This window comes from Cnephaeus nilssonii (assembly GCF_951640355.1).
Source record: "Cnephaeus nilssonii genome assembly, chromosome: 13".
NCBI classification, from domain to species: Eukaryota; Metazoa; Chordata; class Mammalia; order Chiroptera; family Vespertilionidae; genus Cnephaeus; species Cnephaeus nilssonii.
In genome coordinates this window covers 8,533,901-8,557,754 of record NC_137084.1, presented here as the reverse complement: position 1 = coordinate 8,557,754, position 23,854 = coordinate 8,533,901, and the positions used below count along the sequence as shown (strand labels likewise).

The window sequence follows — 23,854 nt, the reverse complement described above, 5'->3', positions numbered from 1 at the left end:
AGGCCAGTGGTCGGCAAACCGCAGCTCGCAAGCCACATGCAGCTCTTTGGCCCCTCGAGTGTGGCTCTTCCACAAACTACCACGGGCGCGCACATACAGTGCGATTGAAACTTCGTGGCCCATGCACAGAAGTCGGTTTTCGGCTGTCAAAAGAAATTTCAATCGTTGTACTGTTGATATTTGGCTCTGTTGACTAATGAGTTTGCCGGCCACTGCCCTAGGCTATTATTGGTATAGATTGTGCACTGCACGATGGGGAGACCAGGAGAGAGTCTTCTCCTAAACGTCACCTTCCTCGAATGGAATTAAGCAGGCACCACCCAGTGGGACAAAAGGCCCCAGAGGCAGCCGAATGGCCCCCTGGCTCTTCCCTCCTCAGGCTAGATGGCCGTAAGGAAGTCACCCAGTTCATCAGCGCTTCCTACATCTCGCAGTCCCGATAACTATTGAGTGCCCACTGCTTGCCAACTGAGCCCAGGGGATCAAAACTGCAAGCCCCTGACCTGATGAAGTTCAAACTTTATTCAGTCACCAATATTACTGGCCGCCTGTTGTGTGTCAGGCACTGTTCTACACACTGAGGACAACAGCCATACACAAAATCCCTGCCCTCCTACTGCTGATATTCGAGTGCAGATAATACCGGCATGAAACAATAGATAATATGTCAGTAGTGATCAATGCTTTGGAGGAAAAAGAATGAAAATCGAGGATGCAATGTTTTCGTGTTAAATAGGGTTGCAGGAAGGCCTCACCGAGAAGGTGACATTTGAGCAAAGACCTCAAGGAGGTGAGGGAGGAAGCCGGGCAGAAAGAACATTCCAGATAAAGGAGGCAGCAAGGGCAAAACCCAAAAGCAGAGCATGCCCGGTGTGCTCAAGGCCCAGCAGTGTGGGAAAGAAGTAACACCATATTTCATCGAAGACACGCATCTCTTACATGTTAACGTTTCAGAAGTCAGATGTGTCTTATAATGCATGTAAGACTTACTGAAGTATAGGAATGCCTTGTTGGGTTATTAATTAAGCTTGCTGTCCAATGGAATTAGTTCTGCTGTTTCTCAGAAACTTGCAGTCCAGACGAGGCAATAAAACGACTCAAAAAGTCCGTTTGAGACACTCACGAGAAAGGCAGCCCGTGGCCATGATTCAGGCAACATCACGAGACAGGAGGAGAGGTCCTGGCAGTGGTCTGTGATCCCGGGCACAGGGTGGGGGGGGGGGGCAGGCTGTCAGGGCAAAGTGGCACTGAAACAGGGCAAGGTTTGGAGCAGCTTAGGAGTTGAGAAGCAGAGAGCGCTGAGAGAGAAGAGAGCTGAGCAAAGGGGTGGGAGAGAGTCGGGAAAAAGCATGTGTGGAGCCCTGTGGCTGCTTGTTTGAAGCCTAGAACTCTGTTAGGGGGAACTGGGAGGGAGAGAGGAGGAGGAATGTTGGGACCCACTTGGGGAAGGCTTTGGACATATTTGGGCTTTTTCCCCAAAGGAAAGGGGCGGGAGAGGGGAGGGAACATGTACCAGGCTTGGTTGGTAGCAGCTGGGGACGCAAAGGTGGGTGTGATCAGAGAAAATATAAGCCCTTCAGTGTCACAGCCTTCCTTCACCTCACCTCTTAGCTGCACTTAGAACATGCGGCGGTGATGGGTATTGATAGGACAAGGTGAGCGAGCCCCAGCCAGGAAGCTGGAGGGGCTGGCTGGATTCATGTGGCAAAGACAGAATGTCCCTGGCCTCGAAGACATGGAAAGATCCAGAAGGGGGAAGGGCTGCAAAACAAGAGAGTGGAGGTTGGACCACGGCTGGGTACTTTATGAGCGGTTAGAGTGAGTGGAGAGAGATTTTCGGAGCAACTCCCGTGGAGTTGAGAAAGAGCAAATGTGTATCTTAAAAAGGTTTCGGCTGTGTGGCAAATGGGATCTTCCCTTCAACGTGATTTGCCAGACTTAGGCAAGATATAAATTACTTTTCAGTGACTGGGGTTGTTAAACTGGTGTTTCATTTCATTTTTCTCCCTGATGACACTGGCCTCGAGGTCAGACACAGTGAGGGGGGGCGAGGAATACACAGACAACAGCCACTGAGAGGGACCACGTGGTGGGTATGCAGTAGAGGGTGTGCAGATGGCCCATCATCGTGGACAAGTGGGTGAGGGAGGCTATTTCTGCCGGGAGGAGGAGGAGAGGTGAGGAAGGAAGGTAACATTTAAAGTTGGCGTTTACTAGGCTCAGCAAATGGCAAGGTAAAAAGGCATGGACGTTTGGGGCATTTTGCAAGGAAGGGTGAGGTGTCTGGGGAGAATGGCACAGAGGGGACTTGGGGAGACTCTGCTTCAAGGCGGGAGACCTAAGTTGGAGGCAGATGTGCAGAGGCTGAGTTTGTGCCTTACCCTCATCCAACAGGAACAACTCTGGAAGCATTTCTGCTGGAGCAGGGAGCTTGATGAGACAGCTCCCAGTCCTTGATTGTGGAGTCTGCACACAGTCTGAAACTTGACTACCTCTATTTAAATTCAGGCTCTACCATTCCCTAGCTGTATAACTTTGGGCAAATCACAGATTCTCTCTCTCATCTATAACACGAAATGATAAGAGTACCTACCTCCCTGGGTTGCTTTAAGGATTGAGTAGATACATGTCAAGCTTTTCGAAGTATACTTGACACATTGTAAGTGTTCAATCTTATAGATTATATAACAACTAGAGGCCCGGCGCATGAATTTGTGCACAGGTGGGGTCTGACCGGCCCACCCCAATCGGGGCCAATCTGGCTGGGCTGGCCATGGACAGTTGGCCGGCCAGCCCCGCCCCCTGGTTGAACTCTCAGTCAAACTCCTGGTTGAGGGGCAATTTGCATATTAGTCTTTTATTATATAGGATTACAATCCTCTTAAACCATAAACCCTTCTGTTAATATAAGTCTTTTAAAACTAGAGCATTGAGACTTTCCCTGTGTGTGAATTTATTGTTGGGTAGCTTTTAAAAATCAGTGTCAGTGTCTTTTGCCTGGCCAGTTTGGCTCAGTGGTTGAGCATTGACCTATGGGCCAAAAGGTTGAGGTTCAATTCCTGGTCCAATAGGGGCCATGGCAGGAGGCAACCTATCAATGATTTTCTCTGATCATTGATGTTTCTGTCTCTCTCTCTCTCCCTTCCTCTCTAAAATCAACAAAATGTGTGTGTGTGTGTGTGTGTGTGTGTGTGTATACTAGAGGCCCAGTGCACAAAATTTGTGCACTCTGGGGGTTCCCTCAGCCCGGCCTGTGCCCTTTCACAGTCCGGGAGCCCTTGAGGGTGTCTGACTGCCAGCTTAGGCCCACTCCCCTGGCAGTCGGACATCCTTAGCGCTGCCACAGAGGCGGGAAAGGCTCTCGCCACCGCCGCTGTGCTCGCCAGCCGTGAGCCTGGCTTCTGGCTGAGCAGCACTCCCCCTGTGGGAATGCACTGACCACCAGGGGGCAGCTCCTGCATTGAGCATCTGCCCTCTGGTGATCAGTGCACATCATAGTGACTCGTCATTCTGCCGTTCAGTTGATTTGCATATTCGCCTTTTATTATATAGGATATATATTTTTTTTTAATCCGTTTTTTTTCCAATTTCTGGGCAGTAGTTTCAGCCCTCACCTGAAATTTCTCCCGTTACCACAGGGGAGGGGAAATACCTGGGCCTCTCTTTCATCCTTTTTTGCAATAAGCAGAGGAGACCTCGTCTTTGTCACTAACACTCCTTGTTGGTACAAAGCCCACGTCTACAGTGAAGTCCTTCTTTCTGTGCCCGGAACCGTGCCAGGTCCTGGGGTTCCTACGATGCACAGGCCCTGCCCCTGCCTCAGTACTTGCCATGTGAGGGAGATGAATAAGCACACATTTATGCCACGCTGGGCAAGTGCCGTCAGAGATGCGGTGGACAGTGCTGTGGGCATGCGCTGGAGAGGAGCTGGAGACCCAAGCAGGAACATATGCCATGTTGAGGAATTAAACCATATCTTTGTAAAGCATGGTGGCCCTAAAGTGCCATGGTATGTATTTCAGACATCTTAGATTCCTTAAAAAAAAATTTTTTTTTAAAAAGAGGCAGAAATTTAAAATAAAACTCTAAACCTGGTTTTCCTTGCTTTCCGTGCCCTGGAGAAAACACTTCACAGTGTTGCATGGAACCTGCACCAGGCCCTTCCTGCATCTCACTGCGGGGACGGGACGCTGAGAGGAGTGCTTCCTGTGGTATTGTGGGTGCCCTGCAGGCAGGACCCGCCCTGGAGCCAGCGAGACGCAGTTGAATTAACAATGCCAGGGGGCAGCAGGGAGCTGTGGGGACCGCTTTATAGCAGAGTGAGCAGCGTGATCAAATGCAGGTTTCGGATCAACCAAAGGACTTGTGTATCGTGCATATGAGCATAACCAATGGACACAGACACTGGGGGGGGGGGGGAGGGCATGTGCTAGGGGGTGGGAGCGGCTGGGGAGATGTCAATGGGGGAAAAGGAGACTCATGTAATACTTTAAATAAAGGATTTAAATTTTTTAAAAATGTGGGTTTGGGGATCATCATTCTGGCTACCTCATAGAATGGACTAGAAGAGGGATGAGACTAGGAAGAGGCGGCCCACTGCAGGGCTGTTGCATATTATAGGTCACCTTGGTTTCCCTTCCCCTTGTTTCCCCACCTATTTTCCTAAAAAAGCTTCCCAAACTCACATCAAGGCCCAGCTCAACAAGGAGGTGCCAGCACCCACTAGGACCAGCCCTGAGTGCCCAGGTGGGCAAGGCTGATCTCAGTTCTGGCTCTGGCCCGACAGCAGCCTAAGGATGAATTGCTTGTTGATTTGAACTGGTCTTTTTTTAAAAAAAATTTTTTTTTATTGATTTCATAGAGGAAGGTAGAGGGAGAGAGATAGAAACATCAATAATTAGAGAGAATCATTGATTGGCTGCCTCTTGCACGCCCCACACTGGGGATCAAGCCTGCATCTCGGGCATGTGCCCTGACCGGAAATCTAACTGTGACCTCCTGGTTCATAGGTTGAAGCTCATCCACGGAGCCACGCCAGCTAGGCTGAACTGGTCTTTTGTTGGTGACATTTCAACTGCCCAGGTACTGGCTAAATATTCTCCAAATCCTCCAGTGGAAGAAGGCAATTTGGGCTAATTTGTCTTAGTATTTCTGTTGCTTTTGGGGCTCATGTAGTAACAGAGCAGGGATTCGGTCCAGGCCTTGGAACTATGGTACCAACTCTTTGCCTTCAAGTTCCAGCTTAGCTCTGTTAAGCTCTTTTCTCGGGCTCTGTAGGGTGGGAACCAGGATCGGCCATTGAAAATCTCAGTGACTTACAGCCTGTGTTTCAGTCCTAACTTTATCACCTAATGACCTTGGGGAAAATTTTAACCTCTCAGTACTTCTCTTTCAGAAAACAGGAGATATCTACCAAAGATATTAAATAAAAACTTATGTCCAAATACTTGCTTAAAAATATTTGTAGCCGTGTTATTCACAATAGCAAAAAAGGAGAAACCTAAATGTTCATCAACTGGTGAATGGCTAAACAAAATGTATTACAACAGCACACTATTCATCAATAAAGAGGAACCAAGTTCTAGAAAATGAAGAAAAGTCACTAAAATAAAAATTTTAAAAAGGAACAAAGTTCTGAAACATGCTACAACACGATGAACCTTGAAAGCATTATGCTAAGTGAAAGAAGCCAGTCACAAAAGGCCAAATATTATCTGATTTCACCAATATAAAATGTCCAGAAAAGGCAAACTCAAAAAGACAGGAAGTAGCATTAGTGGCTGCCCATGGCCGGGGGAGGTAAAATGGGGAGTGACTGACTGTAAATGGACACAAGGTTTGTTTTTAGGGTGATAGAAATGTTCTAGAATTAGACTGCGGTGATGGATATATAACTCTGTAAGTATACTAAAACTCATTGAATTGTATACTTAAAACTAGTTAATTTTATGTTATGTAAAACTTATCTCAATAAAGCTGTTAAAAAAAAACTGAGCCTGGCACAAAGTGCTCAATAAATTGTTGATGATATTCTTCTTCTTAAGCACATGAAGGGAAAGATGTTTATATTTAAATTTTCATTATAAAGTTCTATTATTTTTGAAAGGTCTATAAGAAGTATAATATAAACAACACATTCTATCGAGGATATTAGCTCACTAGCAATAAATGCCACCTCTCCAACCAACCAATGCCCCTTTTCGTTTGCCAAAACACTTCTGTTTTATTAGGAAGTCCAATTAAGTGCATCTTCAGACCAGATGAAACTATCGCCCCATTAGAGGCATAATAGTAACATGATAGGAGGAGGAGAAATTGAGGACATTCAGCTCTTGGGTTGGGGTGAATGAGGACGCCATGAACCAAGATCTGGGAATCTATGCATGCATAGAAGCCTAATCAATGGACACAGACAACAGGGGGGTGGGGGCATGAATGAGAGGTGAGGGGGAATGGGGGAATAAGGACACATATGTAATACCTTAATTTAAAAAAAAAAAGATCTGGGAATCTAGGAAAAAAAGCTGTTTTGGGAAAAAACAACAGTTAGTAAGGGCACCCAGGTAGAGATGTCCATTAGCCAAGTTTCACAAATTTTAATGTGTATACGAATTTGTGGATCTTGTTGAAAGTAAGATTCTAAGTCTGAGGTCACCCAAGAGTCTGCATTTCTAAAAAACGAAGTGATGCTGATCCTGATTGATAGACCACACTTGGAGTAAAAGACATTAGGTCATTGAAAACAGGCTTATATCTTATCTCAATAAATGAAATTTTATATAATCAAATCCCTTTGTTTCCATTCTTCACTTCCACCCATCTCTGTCTGATTTGCAATGTCTTCCCAATGATTCCCCCCCATTGACAGTAGGCGTGGCTGTGTGGCTTATTTTTGGCTAATGGAATGTGATAGTAGTGACCGAGTGCCAGGCCCATTCATAAGCTTTAGGAGCCGTTGCAAGGCCCAGCGCTGCATCTTTTCCCTCTCCCATTAGGAGGACACGTCCAATATCGATTCAGCCCAGATACAAAGATGAAGAAAACCGTGGGCCACACGTGGCCTTTGGCCAGGAGCAGAGCTGCCACCAACCTGGGACGCCATGTAACAAGAGCAAGAGATAAGGGTGGTGTTTTAGTTACTGAGATTGGGGGGCGGGGGGGGTGTCATTTGTGACTGCAGTATATAACCTAACAAAAGCTGACTAATAAATTCTCTCAGCTATTAATGAAATGAGGCCTTAGGAAATAGAAGAGCTAAAATAAATGTGTATTTTAGAAGTTACTAGATTTCCTAACATATCCTCTTTATGGACACCAAGATTATATAGAATGAGGTTGCAGGCTTATAGTAAACCTTGAGATTCTCTGAATGCAAGTTGTCAGAATTTTAAGAGACTACCAGCCTTGGAAGGACAGTTCTGGCTAAGCCATTCTTCCTGTGGATTTGAACGAGTCACTGCCCCTCTGCTGTCCACATAAACGAGGAATGTGGAAGTACCAAATGCTTTATGGGGTTCTGTAGTGATTGCTGAATCTGGCTTGTATCAGAGTATTAGAGTCAATTGTTAAATTTTCAGGGATTATGTGGACCAGTTGTTAAACACTAATGATTAAAAGTTGAATTACATAACTTAGTTGAATTGTATTAAAAACAAAAGTAACAAATACAAGAGGCCCTTGCTTTATGTGATTCCCATCTGCACAGGTTTTAGTTAAAATGACATCAGTCTGCAATCATGTGGCTCCAAAGTTAGTTACCACAGTGTATTTATTTTACCACGAGTGGTTGCAGGAAGAACAAACTTTGCCACTGGTTCTTCAGTCCATAAATCACTATATAAATAATAAATGCACTTCATGATCAGTGACCAATCACATCACTTCTTTCAAAGATGACCATTGGTGATCAATTGCCACTCACATGTCCTTCAGTTCATGCAGACAGCAGTGTCCTTTGATGGACAGGAAATGGTCCATACCTTTTTTGGACTGTATGGCAAGTCTACATGGCAGTGGAAGAATGGATGGGTGAATGATGTCTTCTGCTGATTCTACGATAAACCAATAAGTACATCTAAGTAGTCCTTTAAGGATTCACTGAGGCTTGAAATCCTTTCTCACGTTTTCAAAATCTACTTACAAAGGTTAGAAAAATTTCACATTATATTATCAATTTTCGTGGGACATGGTCCACACTGCTGCTATTTCTACTTTATTGTCTTTGAAGTTCTTCTAGGACCAAACTTGAAAGAAAAATTACTAGAGAACTCTTTCTCCCCCTGCTGGTCATACTATAATATAGCAATACTGTCAAAACTGAAAGAAAACTTGAATAAACTATTCCAGCAAACTGGCTATTCAAAAAATAACTCTGGCATGCAGATGCACAAAGGAATACTATACAGCAATGAGGATAAATGAACCACAACTACACACAACATGGGTGTATTCTTACAAATAAAATGTTGGGCAAAAGAAGCCAGACACCACGGTGCTTACGTTTTGCTTCACGTAAAAGTTTACTGCGATATCGAGAATATTTATTCTCCCTGGTGTGCGCTCGAGTGCCCCCCCACACACAAAACTTTCTTACTGATGCTGCTTCTCAAATTAGATCCTTGAAGTGCGAGGTTATAACCCAAATCACCTACTATAACCACATTCTGTTGAAGTCTCATGTTTTATATCTTAAAAATTCATGTGAATCCCCTAATTTTCCTCCATGCACACTTAATAGAAATATTTACCTCAAACAAATTTAAGAAAATAATATTTCAATGAGATGGACCATGGGTACCACGTGGCTGTAGTACTCAGACTTCAGTTTAAAAAGAACCAGTGGAGCTGGGGTATGGAGACTGGGAGAAAGAGGTAAAGGGATTAAGAAGTAGCTACATAATAGTCACAGGGATGTGAAGTGCAGAATTGGAAATAAAGTCATTAATATGTGATAACTATGGAAGGTGCCAGCTGGTAACTGGAAAATATCAAGGGGAACACTATATAAAGTATATGATTGTCCAACCATTAAGGTGTATACCTGAAACCAATACAAAATACTGAAAGTAAACTGTAATTGAAAAATAAAAAGAACTAGTGGAAAGTAAACTAGTTACAGTTAAACAGCCTGGGTCATATCCCAGATTCACCATTCACTAGCAGTGTGACTTTGGTCAACTTACCTAGATATTTTGACCCATTTCCTCATTTCTATAATAAAGATAATAATACCTATCTCACACAAATGGTTCTGAGAATTAACTGAAATGAAGTTAGGTTCTAAATGCTACTAGCCCAGTTGTCGGCAAACCGCGGCTCGCGAGCCACATGCGTCTCTTTGGCCCCTTGAGTGTGGCTCTTCCACAAAATACCACGTGCGGGCGTGCACATACAGTGCGATTGAAACTTCGTGGCCCATGCGCAGAAGTCGATTTTCGGCCTGGGCAAGTCTATTTTGAAGTGGCGTTAAAACACTCAAGGGGCGCATGTGGCTCGTGAGCCACGGTTTGCCGACCACTGTACTAGCCAATCCCTTCCCTACCCTATAAGCAGTCCTGGGTTGGAAAAAAAGTCAACAAGCTGTTTGCTGCAATATATATATTTTAATTCAAAGTGAATCGACAGTAATACACCATAAATTCTTATTTTGACACTCACCAAAATAGTCACCTGGAAAACCCGCTTTTTGTGACAAAGTACAGAAGGCTTGGTCACATTTAAATCACTGAGAACTAGAGAGAAATACTATCGCAAACCGTAATAGACATTACAATCCATAAAAATTTTCCCAGTCCTTATTGTAATATTGCACAGTGCAATTGCTACATGGCAAACTAGTGTAGCATAGAAAAGCAAAAACAAACAAACCAAAGAAAGAAAGCCACAAGTCTAAGATTGTTAAACAGTTAACAGTTCAAACTTAGTAATCAAATCTATCATTGGTTCATTAAAATAGTCCTCCTACACCTTGCAGTGTATGATTTAACTTTTACTTAATGCAAACAAAGTTTAAAATAAGTAGTAGAGATTTTTAAAATGAAAAGGCTTTGCTACTACAGTAACATACTTAAACACCCTGAAGGAAAAAAAAAGTAAACTAAATATCAGGATATTTGATAAAAAATAATTTGTAAATTAAAATAGTATGCAAATACGCAACTTGAAATTCATGCAGTGTTTTATTTAAGAAAGCATTAAAACCAAAGAAAACTGGTAAAAATGGCTTTAAAGAAGGTATAAATCCAAACCTTTTTTGTCAATACGCTTTAGGCTTTAACATTTTTTATTTTTAAACACATAAAAAGCCCATGATTAGAATCAGTTCAGAGTGATGTATTTAACTGGGGTATGCCTTTATCAAGCATTACTACTATGAAAACACTGAAGTTTATCATGTACTGTCTACTTAACAAGACCATCGTAGTCGTGGAACTGAAAAACAGAAAAGAGGACATTTCAGGGGAGTGAAAATGGCTCTGAATAAAAAACTGCGCCGGTTTTGTACCTGTTGAGGTACAAACATCAATCGATCCTTTGCACCTGTTTCCAGTTTCCGCTGCCAGCACTGATTCTTTTCCAAGAAGTGACCAGATACCAGTAAGCTGCTGGACCACATAAATAAAATTAGAAGGCTGTGGAGGGCAACGGCGTTTATTTAAATAGTGACTCCATAAATTTGCCATCTGTAAATAATCTTTTAAATTAATCTTAGGCTACTCTTTTTTGTGTAATATATACATATTTCTATTTATATAAAATGCATAGAATTGATTACTAAAAACACTGAAACTTGTGGGGAAAATTAAGTCCTTCATTTTCAGTGTGACTAAAAATGTACTGCTGGTTTTTATTTTATGATCTAATACTGTAAATTTTAAAATCAATTTCAGGCACATTTATTTCATTGATGATTATTAAATAAAACACTGCTTGTGTTAATGGAGTAAAGAAAAGTTTGTCCATCATTAGCTTATTGTCAACACTGTACTAGAGCTGTACTAGTGGTATGCAATTCATTTATCAAAGAAATGCTATAAATCCAAAACATTTGGAGAGCTTTACACTCAAATGCTTTGTACTGTTTATTCCAGTAAATGCTGTAAGATTATATTCCAGATTTTTAAGGAAAAAAAGTTAAGTCAAGCCTGCAAGATACAGCTTTCTCAAGTGTCTACAATGCCAGTATGAAAATAAAAAATTAAGTTACATTGATACATCCAAGTTTTTATATGCAGTGATGAGCACAAACATTAATAGAGATAAAATACTGATGCAATTAACACACCCAAAATAACATATGCAATTATTTTCCATCATTTACAATACAGTAGTTACAATGACACTCCAAACAGAAAAGCAAAGTAAAAAATCAAAACCCCAACTTCTATTTCATGTAATTAGACTTATACAGAAATTAGAAGGCTAAGTAACAACTAGTTAATCACCTAATTTCACAGCTATCTGAAGTGGCAATCGTTATATAGCAGCTTATCTATGATACATTCAAGATAAATGATACAATTTATTACTTGCCCATAAGCTAAAACACAGCCTGTTTAATACCTTTCCTTACATTCCACCTCTACACTACAATATACTTGAGGTCTATGCAAAAAAGTAGCTACCTTTTATATAGGAAATGGATGATTAAGTCTTTGGTGCTGTAAAGCAACTTCATTTAAACACCACCACCATCACCAAAAAAACGAAAGAGAGAGTAAGAAAGGAAAAACCCAAGACACACTTCCTAGGAAGAAATGCATGTAATTTCTGTCCCTGACGGAATGTATTAAATAAGCAAACACCACCAACAAGCAAACAAGTACTACAATGTAAAAATACTTTAAAAAAACAACCAAAACCCTCACATGCATAAATGAAAAATTGCACACAAAGAACTCACATCTTTTCAAGCTTCAATAGTAAATATTCTGCTACTACTTATTAAATACTGCATGGTTTGCCCAAGCTAAGATGAAACCACATCATGAATCAATGAGCAATTTGCATTTTCTTTCATTATCTACTCAAAGTCATGCCTACTGAACCTCTAAATATTTTATTAAATCCAATTATACAGCAAACACTCCCAAAATAAACTTAGATTGTATAGCAGTTTTACTTAACTGTATATAAAATGCTGTGTTGTGACAGATATCAACTATCCATTAGATACTGAATCAATTTTTCTTAAGCACTACTAACTGCTTGCTTTTCTTGAAGCTAGATCATTCTGAAAATTCAGACAGCAGAATTCAGCTATAGCAAACATGCTGCCCTCTTAGTAAGGAAAAAACAGCTACAACCTGAAATCATACCACACAAAACCAAAAATGAACATTACTCTATCAAAAGAAAATAAAGAGTAGGTCTGACTTTTAAGTGCTGCAGTCCTCAACGTTTATATATAGGAAATAACATTAACAACCTCCAATATGTAAGGCACTATGTGTGGGAACGGTTTACAATGCAGCTGAGAGTATTAGAACAACATTAAGAGCAAAGTCGAGGCAACGTTTTGCCCATGCAAAGACACATGCAAATGTAAGGAACAATAGCTCAATTTCTTAGGTAAGTGACCCAACATGTATACACTAAGACACGGATAATACAATTCACTGGTATGCTGTAATTTTGACATATGTGCATCTGTTGCTCTAAGTCTGTACACAGAATGGCTTCCCAAATGTGGACGTGTCTTGCACTAGTTAGAAGGCAATTTTATAAAAAATAGCAGGAGCAAAACTGGACTTCTGCTCCCATAAGTCACCTGTCTAGAGTTACTACATAAGAAGATAACATGACCAAAGACAAGTTATACCAAATGTGCAAAACACATTAAAAGTGAGTTTGTTTTTTTTTTTTAAAGCTCAAAGTTGTTTAAATTGCACCCAAGTCTACATGATTCAAAAATAAGTTTCTTGTGCCATGGCTAATATTTATTAAATACCATGTTTTTATTTTTAATCAAATGTTTCTATCATTGAGCTTCTTCAATATACTCCTTTTGAGTTTTCACATATATGGATACTGGCTGAGTTTTGTTGGACTCAATGGAAATCCAGTATACGCAGGTGATGCTGCAATGTAAGAATGTGGTGGGAAGATTGGTTTGTACTGAGTCTGATGAATAGTTGGGGATGGTAACAGGCGGGGATTTATGCCCACTGGGACCTGGTGAACTAGGCCACTAGGATGGGATATACTGTAAGTCGGATGCTGTAACATAGGTCTTGAGGTACATGGAGAGGCTAAGAGGTGGGCCACTGGTGCAGCACTACTGAGGGCAGCTGTTGGGTATGGAAGTAGAGTGGGCTGTCCTCCAAGGTGCGTACTTCCAGCCAGATGAGCATGCACAGCTGTGTGATTGGGACTTCCATGAGAAAGAGTGAATGGATTACTGGTAACACTAGTAGGGATATAAGCTTGCTGTCTTCGATGTCCGAAGTTTCCATTCCATTCTTGATGCCCAGATCCTAAGTGCTGAACCTATCCAAAACAAACAAGCAGACAAAACACACTAAATACATATTTATAAGTTAAAAAGAAAAGGAAAAGGGAAATTACAATAAACTCTGTGACTGATATCTCATAGAGGATCTCTCAGATCTTAGATTGCACTAAGTATAAATCAAGAGAAAAAAGATACATATTAGTACTAACATTGTAATATTTATTACTACATATTATGATAATAACATTATGATTATGATTATAATAATAATCACTATCCCCCACCACTACAACTAATAGCTACCATTTGAGGAATACTTATCATGCGTAGAGCTAACATTTTACATACAAGACATTATTTAATTCCAAAACAACCCCATAATACAGCTATTATTCCCATTAACTGTGGTTCAGATTTGCTGAAGAGACCTGGCTACGGTAATATTTGGCAAAACCAGGATTTGGACACAGATCTTACTCCAATAGCTGTGATCTTTTCTTTCCCCAAGTTTGGAAACTCACTGCTGAGCACCGTGCTGAATCGATGGAAAGTACTCAATAAGACATCATCTCTCACTATCACCATGACTAACACATAAGAAATGTAGCCACCAATCCATTACTGTGCATTCTGATTTAAAGGGTCTAAGAAAACAAACACACTAAAAATTATATTTAAGAGAATCTAAGAGCTTCATTTTTCTGAGGCATTCCATTTCTGTGGATAATCTGCTTAATTTTCCGATATCGGGTTTATTACTCTTTAGTCACCTGGGATAAGGAAAGGGGTAAACTTTATTAAGATTGCATACGGTTTCAGAACCTTTTCCCCTTAGGTGAAATACTGCTGCATTTAAATTCCAAAGGCTCTTTCTTATAAATTCACAAACGACAAACGTACCTGACTGAAATTCAAATGCTGCGGCTGGAATGCTGATGTCAGTTTCTGCTGACGAGTACCCACTGTGGAAGGCTGGTTCAATCTTCCAGGAGCACATCGTCCTTTTATTAATGGCTGGCATATAGAATCTGGCAATGAGCAAAATGTTAAAGCATTAATGCTTTTTCCTTCTCATATAAAAATTAGAAAGGTCTTTAGATATTTTACACAATAATGATTTGAGAACCTTAAAATTAAATAAAAAGAAAAGGGATCTCATGATTTCCAAGCACTGGATGACATAAGAAGAGATTTCTTTTGTACAACTTGGCAAGATCAAGTTGGAAATTCAGAGATGACTTTTGGTAATACTATTCTCTGTGTTCCTAAATTAAAATCTTTTTAGCCCTAGCCGGTTTGGCTCAGGGGATAGAGCATCGGCCTGTGGACCCAAGGGTCCCGGGTTCTATTCTGGTTAGGGGCACCAGAATACCTCAGTTGCAGGCTCCTCCCTGGCCCGGGCCCTGGTCAGGGCTTGTGCGGAGGCAACCAATCAATGTGTTTCACATCGATGTTTCTCTCTGTCTTTCCCTCTCTCTTCCACTCTCCCTAAAAATCAATGGAAAAAAATGTCCTCATGTGAAAATAAAAACTAAAAAAACTTTTCTGAGAGATGAAAATTAAAACCACAATGAGATATTACTTCACACCTGTCAGAATAGCTACCATCAGTAATCAACAAACAAGTGCCGGGAGGATGTGGAGAAAAGGCTCGAAACCCTAGTGCGGTTTGTGAGAATGCAGACTGGTGCAACCCCTGGGGAAAACAGTATGGAGTTTCCTCAAAAAATTAAAAATGGAACTGCCTTTGGACCCAGCGATCTCACTTCAGGAAATATAACCTAAGAAACCTGAAACACCAATTTGAAAGAATAGATGCGCCCCTATGTTTACAGCAGCATCATTTATAATAGTCAAGATCTGGAAAGAGCCAAATGCCTACCAGTAAAGGAGTGAATTAAAAAAAACCTGTGGTACATTTACACCATGGAATACTATGCGGCTGTAAGAGGGAAATCTTACCTTTTGTGACAGCATGGACGAACCTGGAGATTATTATGCTAAATGAAGTAAGCAAGTCAGAGAAAGACAAATACCATATGATCTCACTCATATGTGGAATCTAATCAACAAAATAAACTGATGAACAAAATAGAAACACAGGCATGGCTATGTGGAATAGACTGACAGCTGTCAGAGAAGAGGGAGAAGGGGGGCTGAATGAAAGAAGGTGAAGGGGTTAACCAAAGAACATATATGCATAATCCACAGACACAGACAACAGTGTGATGGCCAGAAGGAAGAGGGAGCGGGGGCTGGGGGAAGTGGGCAAAGCAGGGGGAAATAGAGACATCTGTAATAGCTCCAACAATAAAAATAAAAAGGCCTTTTAAGGGACTATAAAGAAATAGGGAGGACTCAGCTTACCTGTGTTTGCCATATGCTCATCAGCATTTAATCCATTCTCTAGTCCCATTGGTGGCACCACAACAGTACAGACAGCTGGCTTGGGTTCTGTGTTGGAAGAGGGCACCAGTTCTGTGTTCTGATGAGTGTCCTCCACAAAACTGCTCTCTGCAAACGGACTATCGTGTCCCGAAGAGTCTGATGTTGGAGAGCCATCCACAGTATCACAACCACTTTCCTGCTCTTCATCTGACATACTACAGTAAGAAAGTACTTTTATGAATAATATGCATTTTACATTAAATGTAAAGTTAAATGATATCCAGGCTCCAGCAAATTGGCAACAAACTTATTCAATTATTTCATATCTAATTATGACTTCTTCCTTGGTCAATAACGCTTTTTCCATAAATTTTTTATACTCTCATGTTAATTCTCTCTTCCGACTGATAATCCCAATCCTGTCCTGTTTAGGAACCTCCTTTTAGCACTGGATTTTCTCTTCTTTCCTTTCCCAGCTGATCCTTAGTAGTTCATAAATCCCACTTTATAAATTCCAGAACTTTTCATCAAATACTACAAAAGCAGCACTCTTCTGGATAATTTAAATGACATGTCTAAACACTAAGGACATTTCGGATTCAATTCTAACGTTAAAATACATCTCTTCAGTGGTGCCTTGTGTCCTTTTAACCTACTAGTTATTTGAAAGGTCTTCCCCACTCCTCTGCAGGCCTAGCAAGAATCCCATTACTTCTCATCTTTTCCTGACCCTTTTGGGCCCTGACAATCTCTCTCCTTGTGATTTCTACAGCATTTATTGTCTGTCTTAATCATTCATTTCATATTTAACATTTTGAAGCATCTTTCTATAGGTATATTTTGGTTACATATTTTTATTCATATATCTTATACATACATTTATATATACATGTTTTCATATGTACGTACATATTTATGTATATGTGTGTGTAGTATCAACTTCCAAACCACATTATAAGCAATTTATAAGAAGATGTATTAAAATTACTTTGTCTTTCACAGAGCTTTGGTTATAAGTATGCAATACCTGACTAAGGAAAAAGAGAAGACAAATGTATAAAATTAAGACCTAAAAGTTATTCAAATTTTGTTTTCACTAAAAAAAATCAAAAAAATCCTAAAAGCTAAAATCAAATGTATTTCGCTTAAACTTTTGTGGCAAATCACTTAATGTGTTAGCGCATCATGCTGGCTAGAGGAAGCTCACTACCCTAGTGGCAATCCATGTTCCTGGGCAAAAGGAAGGGTAGGCAAGGAAATATGGATGAAACCGCGCTAATCAATCACCAATGAGAGAAAGAATCACAGCAGATATTCTATTGACACTGGGTCATCACTTTATTATGCAAAACAGTCTTGTTTTATCTTGCTAAAGTGTATGCTCTTATTCAAAACTTAAGTTATAATAACAGTGTATGAAGCTAAAGTTGAAGTTTTTGGCTTTTTACCCTTTTAAAAACAGATGATTCTTTTAAAATCTTTATTAATTTAAACAACTACAAAAGAAATCATAGGCTTTTAGTTAACTTCATATGTATTATATGCCACTATTAAAATTCCTTTACCTAAAAAAATAAAATAAAATAAAATAAAATTCCTTTACCTGTTAGGTCTCTTGCAAGGGGATGGGCTGGACTGCTCTGAGGAGCTGGTGCTCAGAGTACTATCAGGACTACTTAATGAGCACATCCGATCGATATTCAAAGTGCTCTGGCAAGCTTCACAATCTAGACTACCTTTACAACTAGTAAGAGAGAAGGGGGAGAGAAATTTAAAAATGAGAAGATATTGTCAAGTAGCCAAAATTTAATTCATCTAAGTATATGAATCAGTTAAGAGTAACCTACATAGACAAAAGCTAATAAATACAGGGAAAACGCTATCACCATGTTAAATACTATTTAGGAAGTTTACTCCAAAGACACTAGGTTACAGAAAGTTATTGTTCGCCACACCAGGGGGCGCCATCGTTACTATTTAAGGGTGCAGCATCAACACAGGAAACTGCTTTGGCACTTACTCTCTGAGAGAATGTCTCTGTGTTGTCTCTTCCTCGTCCGTGTCACTGCTGATAGTGATCACACTCACTGCAGGACTTGGGGAGTCAGCTATGATGATGGTTTGCCGCTGCTTGTCTGAAACTGATGTATCAGGGTCCTGCCTGACAGATGTTTCACAACAATTTCTTGCCTCTACTGAGTTATGATTGTCCCGTGTTTCTATACAATTTACTTCCTCGACATCTTTCCCATTTGCTATCTTTGGAGAAATAAATGCTGAATGTGGGATATTGGTATTCTGCAATGCATTACTCCTGCAATCAAAGAAATAACATGTCATTTCTATAGTCAAAATATGAACATGACATTTTTCTAAGAAATCTCATTAAAATGAATAATGTGAATTTTCACTTGGTTCAAGATCATGTATATAACACACTAACATACAGATAAGTTTTGTAAAACATAAAATATTATCTCTAGAAACATTAATGTAGGTTGCATTTATTACATTCAAATGGCCATTTTTTTTTGTAAATGTGATATCTGTGTCTAAAATGGTCTAAAATTATAGGTAGGTAATATATCAAAAGGGCAATAAAGACAGTCTTACCAACTGAAAGCATTTATTTCCTCTCTTCCTGGCTCCCATTCCATTAGTTTTACCAAAATACCTCTGAGAAATTGAGAAGGGAGCTGGCTTAGTGTTTGTAACAAAGCTATCAAAGAGGTCATTTTGAATACAACAGAGTGACCCTTTAGTGTACATGCAAAATTTATCTTAAAGATTAATTCTCAAAATGCAGAGCAAAGTTAAAATATCAACACCAACCTGTTCTGGCACAGTTTATTCTTCTTGGTAGCGGCAGGCTGAGGCCAGACAACATGTGCAATGCCCACACTAATTGGCTGAGGAGCCGATAAAGTTATCTGATTGGTTAGAAGAGGTTGCGGCATCACTGAGCTATAATGACTACTGTGTGAAATCATTTTCCTAAGGAGAAAGTTGAAAAAGTTGAATTTCTTTTTTAACAAAAACTATTTTGCAAACTATTCAAAAAAAGTACTTTTGTTTCTAACTTACCCCCAGTCTCCAAGCCTTTGTGAACCAGCCACACCCTCAGAAGTTAACGAAGTGGCAGCAGGAGCCAAGGGTGTTACTTGCTGCCAGGCAGGTACCAGCATCTGCTGTGTTCTACCAGACCATGTCTGCTGCACCAAAAACAAACAAACAACAACAAAGAGAAGGAAGGAAGAGAGGGAGTAAGGGAGGGAGGGAGGGAAGGGGAAAAAGTTACAAATCATTCATCATTAGATCCTAAAATCAAAAATACATTAAACAATCATCTAATAATTTAAAAGTTAAAGTCAATAATCTACAAAGGCTTGAATTTCCATCCAGATTATTTTCATTGTTTCCCAACATCACAGGCTGATATTTTACAAATGGATCAGTACCCCTACTTGAGTATAAGGAGGACAGCACATATGCAGAAAGGATGAATTATTACCCACCTGAGAAAGAACTCCTGGTCGGATCTGGAGTGGCTGCACAGCTGTGGCCTGAGTAACCAGTGGAACTGTATTATCTACCCTTATTGAATAACTAGTGGGTTTACCATGCGTTGTAGGAATACCTGTGAAATAGAAAAGAATAGTTCTCAAACATAAGTTAACTCAGAGACTAAGAATTTTTCTTCCTAAACTCTTATAAATTTAAACAATTGTTTAAAATCTGGTTTGAATTGTAAAACCATCCCCTACATAAAATTTTCATTAACACTAACAAAGTAATCTAGTAGGAAAGCAATGTACATTTTATCTACCTTCTGGTACATTATTCCAGAAATTGTTATAAAGCAATTTGTTGCAGCAGTTACTTTCAATATAGGTTGGCAGATTGTTTAATACAATCAATTTTAGATAAAAGTGATCTTAGGTATATCTGACTGGCCATTAGAGAAAAATATAATTGTCTTCTTTTCCTACTGAAAGATAATTTTACAATTTTTATTGCATGAATATATTTAAGTGTTAATCCTAAAGAGGAGGGTACTATGCTAATAAGTGAAATAAGTCAGAGAAAGACAAATACCATATGATTTCACCTATATGTGGACTCTAAAGAACAAAATAAATAAACAGACAAATAGAAACAGACTCACAGATATAGAGAATAGACTGATGGTTGTCAGAGGGGAGGGGGTTGAGGAGCTATGTAAAAAGGTGAAGAGATTAGGAAGTAAAAATTAGTAGTTATAAACTAGTCATGGGGATATAAAGTACAGCACAGGGAATATAGTCAAAAATATTGTAATAGCTATGTATGGTGCCAGGTGGGTACTGGAAATATTGAGGGGATCACTTTGTAAAATTATGTGATTGTCTAACCACTGTGCCATATACCTGAAACTAATACAAAATAACAATGAACGTCAACTATAATTGAAAAATAAAAATTTTTAAATTCCAAAGGGAAAAGTTTATTTTGTTGTGTTTATTTTCTGCACAGAGGAGTTTATCTTACTGCCTGGGTGTTCTGAGCTCCACCTAAAGAACTAGATCTGAATTAAATTTAACAAAGATCTACAGATTATTTTTTTTACAGATTATTTTTATAAACTGACTTTCTTGCCCCTTCAAAAAAGTATGTCTTGATCAGCAAATTATCCAAGAAAAGGACTATAAGCATACCCAGCAATGTAGATATATTGCAGCATAGATAATCTCATAATTCACTTTAACAAGGATTAAAGGGCAGAGCAAATTCTCAAATCCCAACAAAAATCACACTGTCCTTAAATTTTCCTCATAATTAATATTTTAAGATAAGAAGAATTCTCCTATTATCTTCTCCCCTGAAGAGGTCTAATTATTTTTTTATCAAGTGTTAACATTTGTTGAATTTAGGGTAAAAGGCATAGTATTATTTTTCAAACTTTTCTATATGCTTAAAATTTTTATAGTTGAGAAAAATCAAGTAAATAAACACAGCAAAATCTTTAAGAGTCCTGACAATATAATGATGTAGGTATTTTCGTTTTCATTATTAGATACCAGCCATGAGTCACTGTCACAGGAATAGTCCACCATTGAACCACAAGCTCATCTTGTGAAGCAATCATCTAAGTCAGTGGTCGGCAAACTCATTAGTCAACAGAGCCAAATATCAACAGTACAACGATTTAAATTTCTTTTGAGAGCCAAATTTTTTAAACTTAAACCTCTTCTAACGCCACTTCTTCGAAATAGACTCGCCCAGGCCGTGGTATTTTGTGGAAGAGGCACACTCAAGGGGCCAAAGAGCCGCATGTGGCTCGCGAGCCACAGTTTGCCGACCACTGATCTAAGTTGGTTTTTTTAAAATATTTTTAGTGATACAAACGTTTCAATAAGACCTTATATGAAAAACCCAATATATATAAAAAAGATGAAAGTAAATCTACACGGGTAAAACAAAAGTGGCTATAGAGTTGACATGTTTTCATATCTCTTGTTACCAGCCAATCAAGGCAACAAACATATTCTTCTTGGTGCTTTGTTAAGCATTGTGGTAGATTTTTTAAATTTTTTAAATTGCTTAAATTATTAAATCAAATATAAAATTCAAATAACCTTCAGAATCCAGAAATATTAAGAGCTAGAAATGACTAAGACAGGATCTATTCAGCCTGTTTCCTTTGACTAAGACGAAACAGGTTAACAGATGTGTTTAGGATAACACAGCAAATCAGAGAAACAGAACTATACCCCAGGTATACAGACTTAGCAACAATTTTTACTTACACATACATACCTATACATACAGTATTAACATCATGTTTCAAAGGTTCAGTCAGGGCCCCAATTATAATTAACCTCTTGCTTTTTTAAGATATAACTAGATGTTAAATCTTAGCAAGAACAAGATGCTATGAAAGATCTAGGAAGTAGGGTTTTATTCTCGTTATTCCAATCACAAAATCTGCTGCTATCACCCACTAAGAACCACGAAGAAATTCCCCTTTGAGAATTTATGGCCTCTTCAAAGGAATTCTGCCACCCATCACACTTGAGGATTTAATTTGGTATTTTTATCTACGTAAGAAATTTGATTTAGTCAAAATCAATCCTTTTGAAAAACAAAAAACTAAGATATGGTTCAAGAACAAGACTATAACATCTGGGACAGAATTCCTTTGACCAAAACTTAACCAGGTGAACTCTCAGTCACTTTATTGTCTAGTGATGATAGATAATATGTACTTAGCTGAACTTCTGGAGCAGTGATACTCAGTACAGGACAACCCATAGCTTTCAAGCTCATTAATTTCTACTAAGGTATTTTATCGTGCTAGACTCTACAAGAAATACAACTGTCATATGACCCGTGTTGTCAATGATGAAAGAGTTTCCAATACTCTGTCACTGGTCTAAGGCTACTGACAAGCTTAAATGCAAATGTTGCACTAAAGGTAGCAAAAGCTGTACAATATATTTAAGGAATAACTAAATTTGTTCAAGAATAATGCATGCCTAAATTCAAAGTGTAATTTAAATGAAAGAATACCTTGGATAGCTGGGGGGCAGATAATAAGTGTCTGCTGAAAAGCATCACCACAGCCAAAATGAGCAGTTCCAGCCTGCAGAGGAATTCCATGGTGCACAACGGAGTGTGCAGATGTGGTTAATGCCTGAAATGAGCAATGTACGTGGCATTATACAGAGCAGTCTTATTGCTACACACATGCTTTATAAAGAGAATTAAAACACATTTCTTAAAACCTTAATTCTATGATAAAAATGGGTCCAGACACTGACTTTACTGAGTTCTACTATTCATAGAATTGTGGCACAGAGGGCAGGTAGAGGGTATTGAAAGAATGAAAGGTGAGAAGAAACAAATGAATTTGGGTAGGTCTGTTCCAGTTGTTCCCTGAAATATTAGATATTTAATAGAACAGCCATAGAAGACCTCACCAGCACCGTAACTTCTAACTGCTGACATGAGACTTCAAAAGCAAAATGAGCAATCATAAAAAGAATAAATTCTTAGATTCTTACCTGACTTCTTAATGTGCCAAGTTTAGTAAAGCTTGCTGCCAGATTAGCTGTACTATTTGAAGAAACTGGTCTTAAAAGTGAAGTTTTATTGTGATTATTTGTGTCACATGAATTTGGGTGGGACTTACAAATATCCATAATATGAAAACAGGACTTTACACTGCAAAACAAAAAAAAGTAAGGGAGAGGTCACTGTAATATTATTTTAAAGGTATAGAATAATCTAAAATCAATGTACATTAAAAAATTATTTCCAAAGGAGAAAGATTCTGACTTGCACTTAATCTGCTTATTTCCAATACTCTTTCTACCAGAAAATCCTACAAGATTTAATTTTAAAGCCAGCAAGTGTTATCTTGTATCTGCAATATTTTTTAAGACATAAAAGCAACAATAAGCTTGTTTTTGTTGTTAGCACCATATAATTTTATGACCCCTCTCCCCTCCACCCTAAATAATTTTTCCTAAATTTCTAGATCTCCACATCCCTAAATTAATGGTACCAATTATGGAGTTATCATGTTATTTTCAAAGTGCTTATATATGGAAACCACTAGACATTTTTTAAGTTTGGAGGAGTGGAGATAGTAGTTCAACTTTATAAAAAATACCTCAGTGGTGGAACATCAACCCATGAACCAGGAGGTCACAGTTCCATTCCCAGTCAGGGAACATGCCCGTGCTGCAGGGTGGATCCCCAGTAGGGGGGGTGTAATTTTAAGGGTAATCCACAATTAGCAGATATCAGTTATCCCTATACCTTCTTCATGCAGTCTTTCTAAAATATTAACAGATGCTGTTTTAAATCATATACTTTATCCCTTCAGCCTATTAAAATAAAAAAAAGGTCTGGGGTTCAAAGAATTTGCAAGGTTCGCCTAAGGTGATTCTGTTAAGGCGTTCTCAATTTGAGCATACATTTTTCTCTACTACCCCGTTAAAAAAACACCTCCTTTCCTCCATAACACAG

General features: G+C 39.1%; 1 protein-coding gene across 4 annotated transcripts in view; it reads right to left on the bottom strand.

Annotated features, from left to right (window-relative positions):
* Positions 1-9,582: 9,582 nt before the first annotated feature.
* The window catches only part of HIPK3 (homeodomain interacting protein kinase 3), a 64,931-nt gene continuing 50,659 nt past the window's right edge, over positions 9,583-23,854 (bottom strand). The window contains exons 7-17 of one of the 4 annotated variants that reach the window (XM_079787676.1): positions 22,885-23,044; positions 22,391-22,514; positions 19,357-19,478; positions 18,926-19,053; positions 18,674-18,835; positions 18,455-18,517; positions 17,862-18,155; positions 17,445-17,585; positions 15,821-16,056; positions 14,354-14,481; positions 9,583-13,488 (exon numbers count right to left, since the gene is read on the bottom strand). In XM_079787676.1, the coding sequence (XP_079643802.1) occupies positions 13,015-13,488; positions 14,354-14,481; positions 15,821-16,056; positions 17,445-17,585; positions 17,862-18,155; positions 18,455-18,517; positions 18,674-18,835; positions 18,926-19,053; positions 19,357-19,478; positions 22,391-22,514; positions 22,885-23,044 (2,032 nt within the window). In that variant the 3' untranslated portion in view covers positions 9,583-13,014. The remainder of the gene's footprint in view (positions 13,489-14,353; positions 14,482-15,820; positions 16,057-17,444; positions 17,586-17,861; positions 18,156-18,454; positions 18,518-18,673; positions 18,836-18,925; positions 19,054-19,356; positions 19,479-22,390; positions 22,515-22,884; positions 23,045-23,854) is intronic. The other 3 variants (XM_079787677.1, XM_079787678.1, XM_079787679.1) reach the window with 3 other exon arrangements.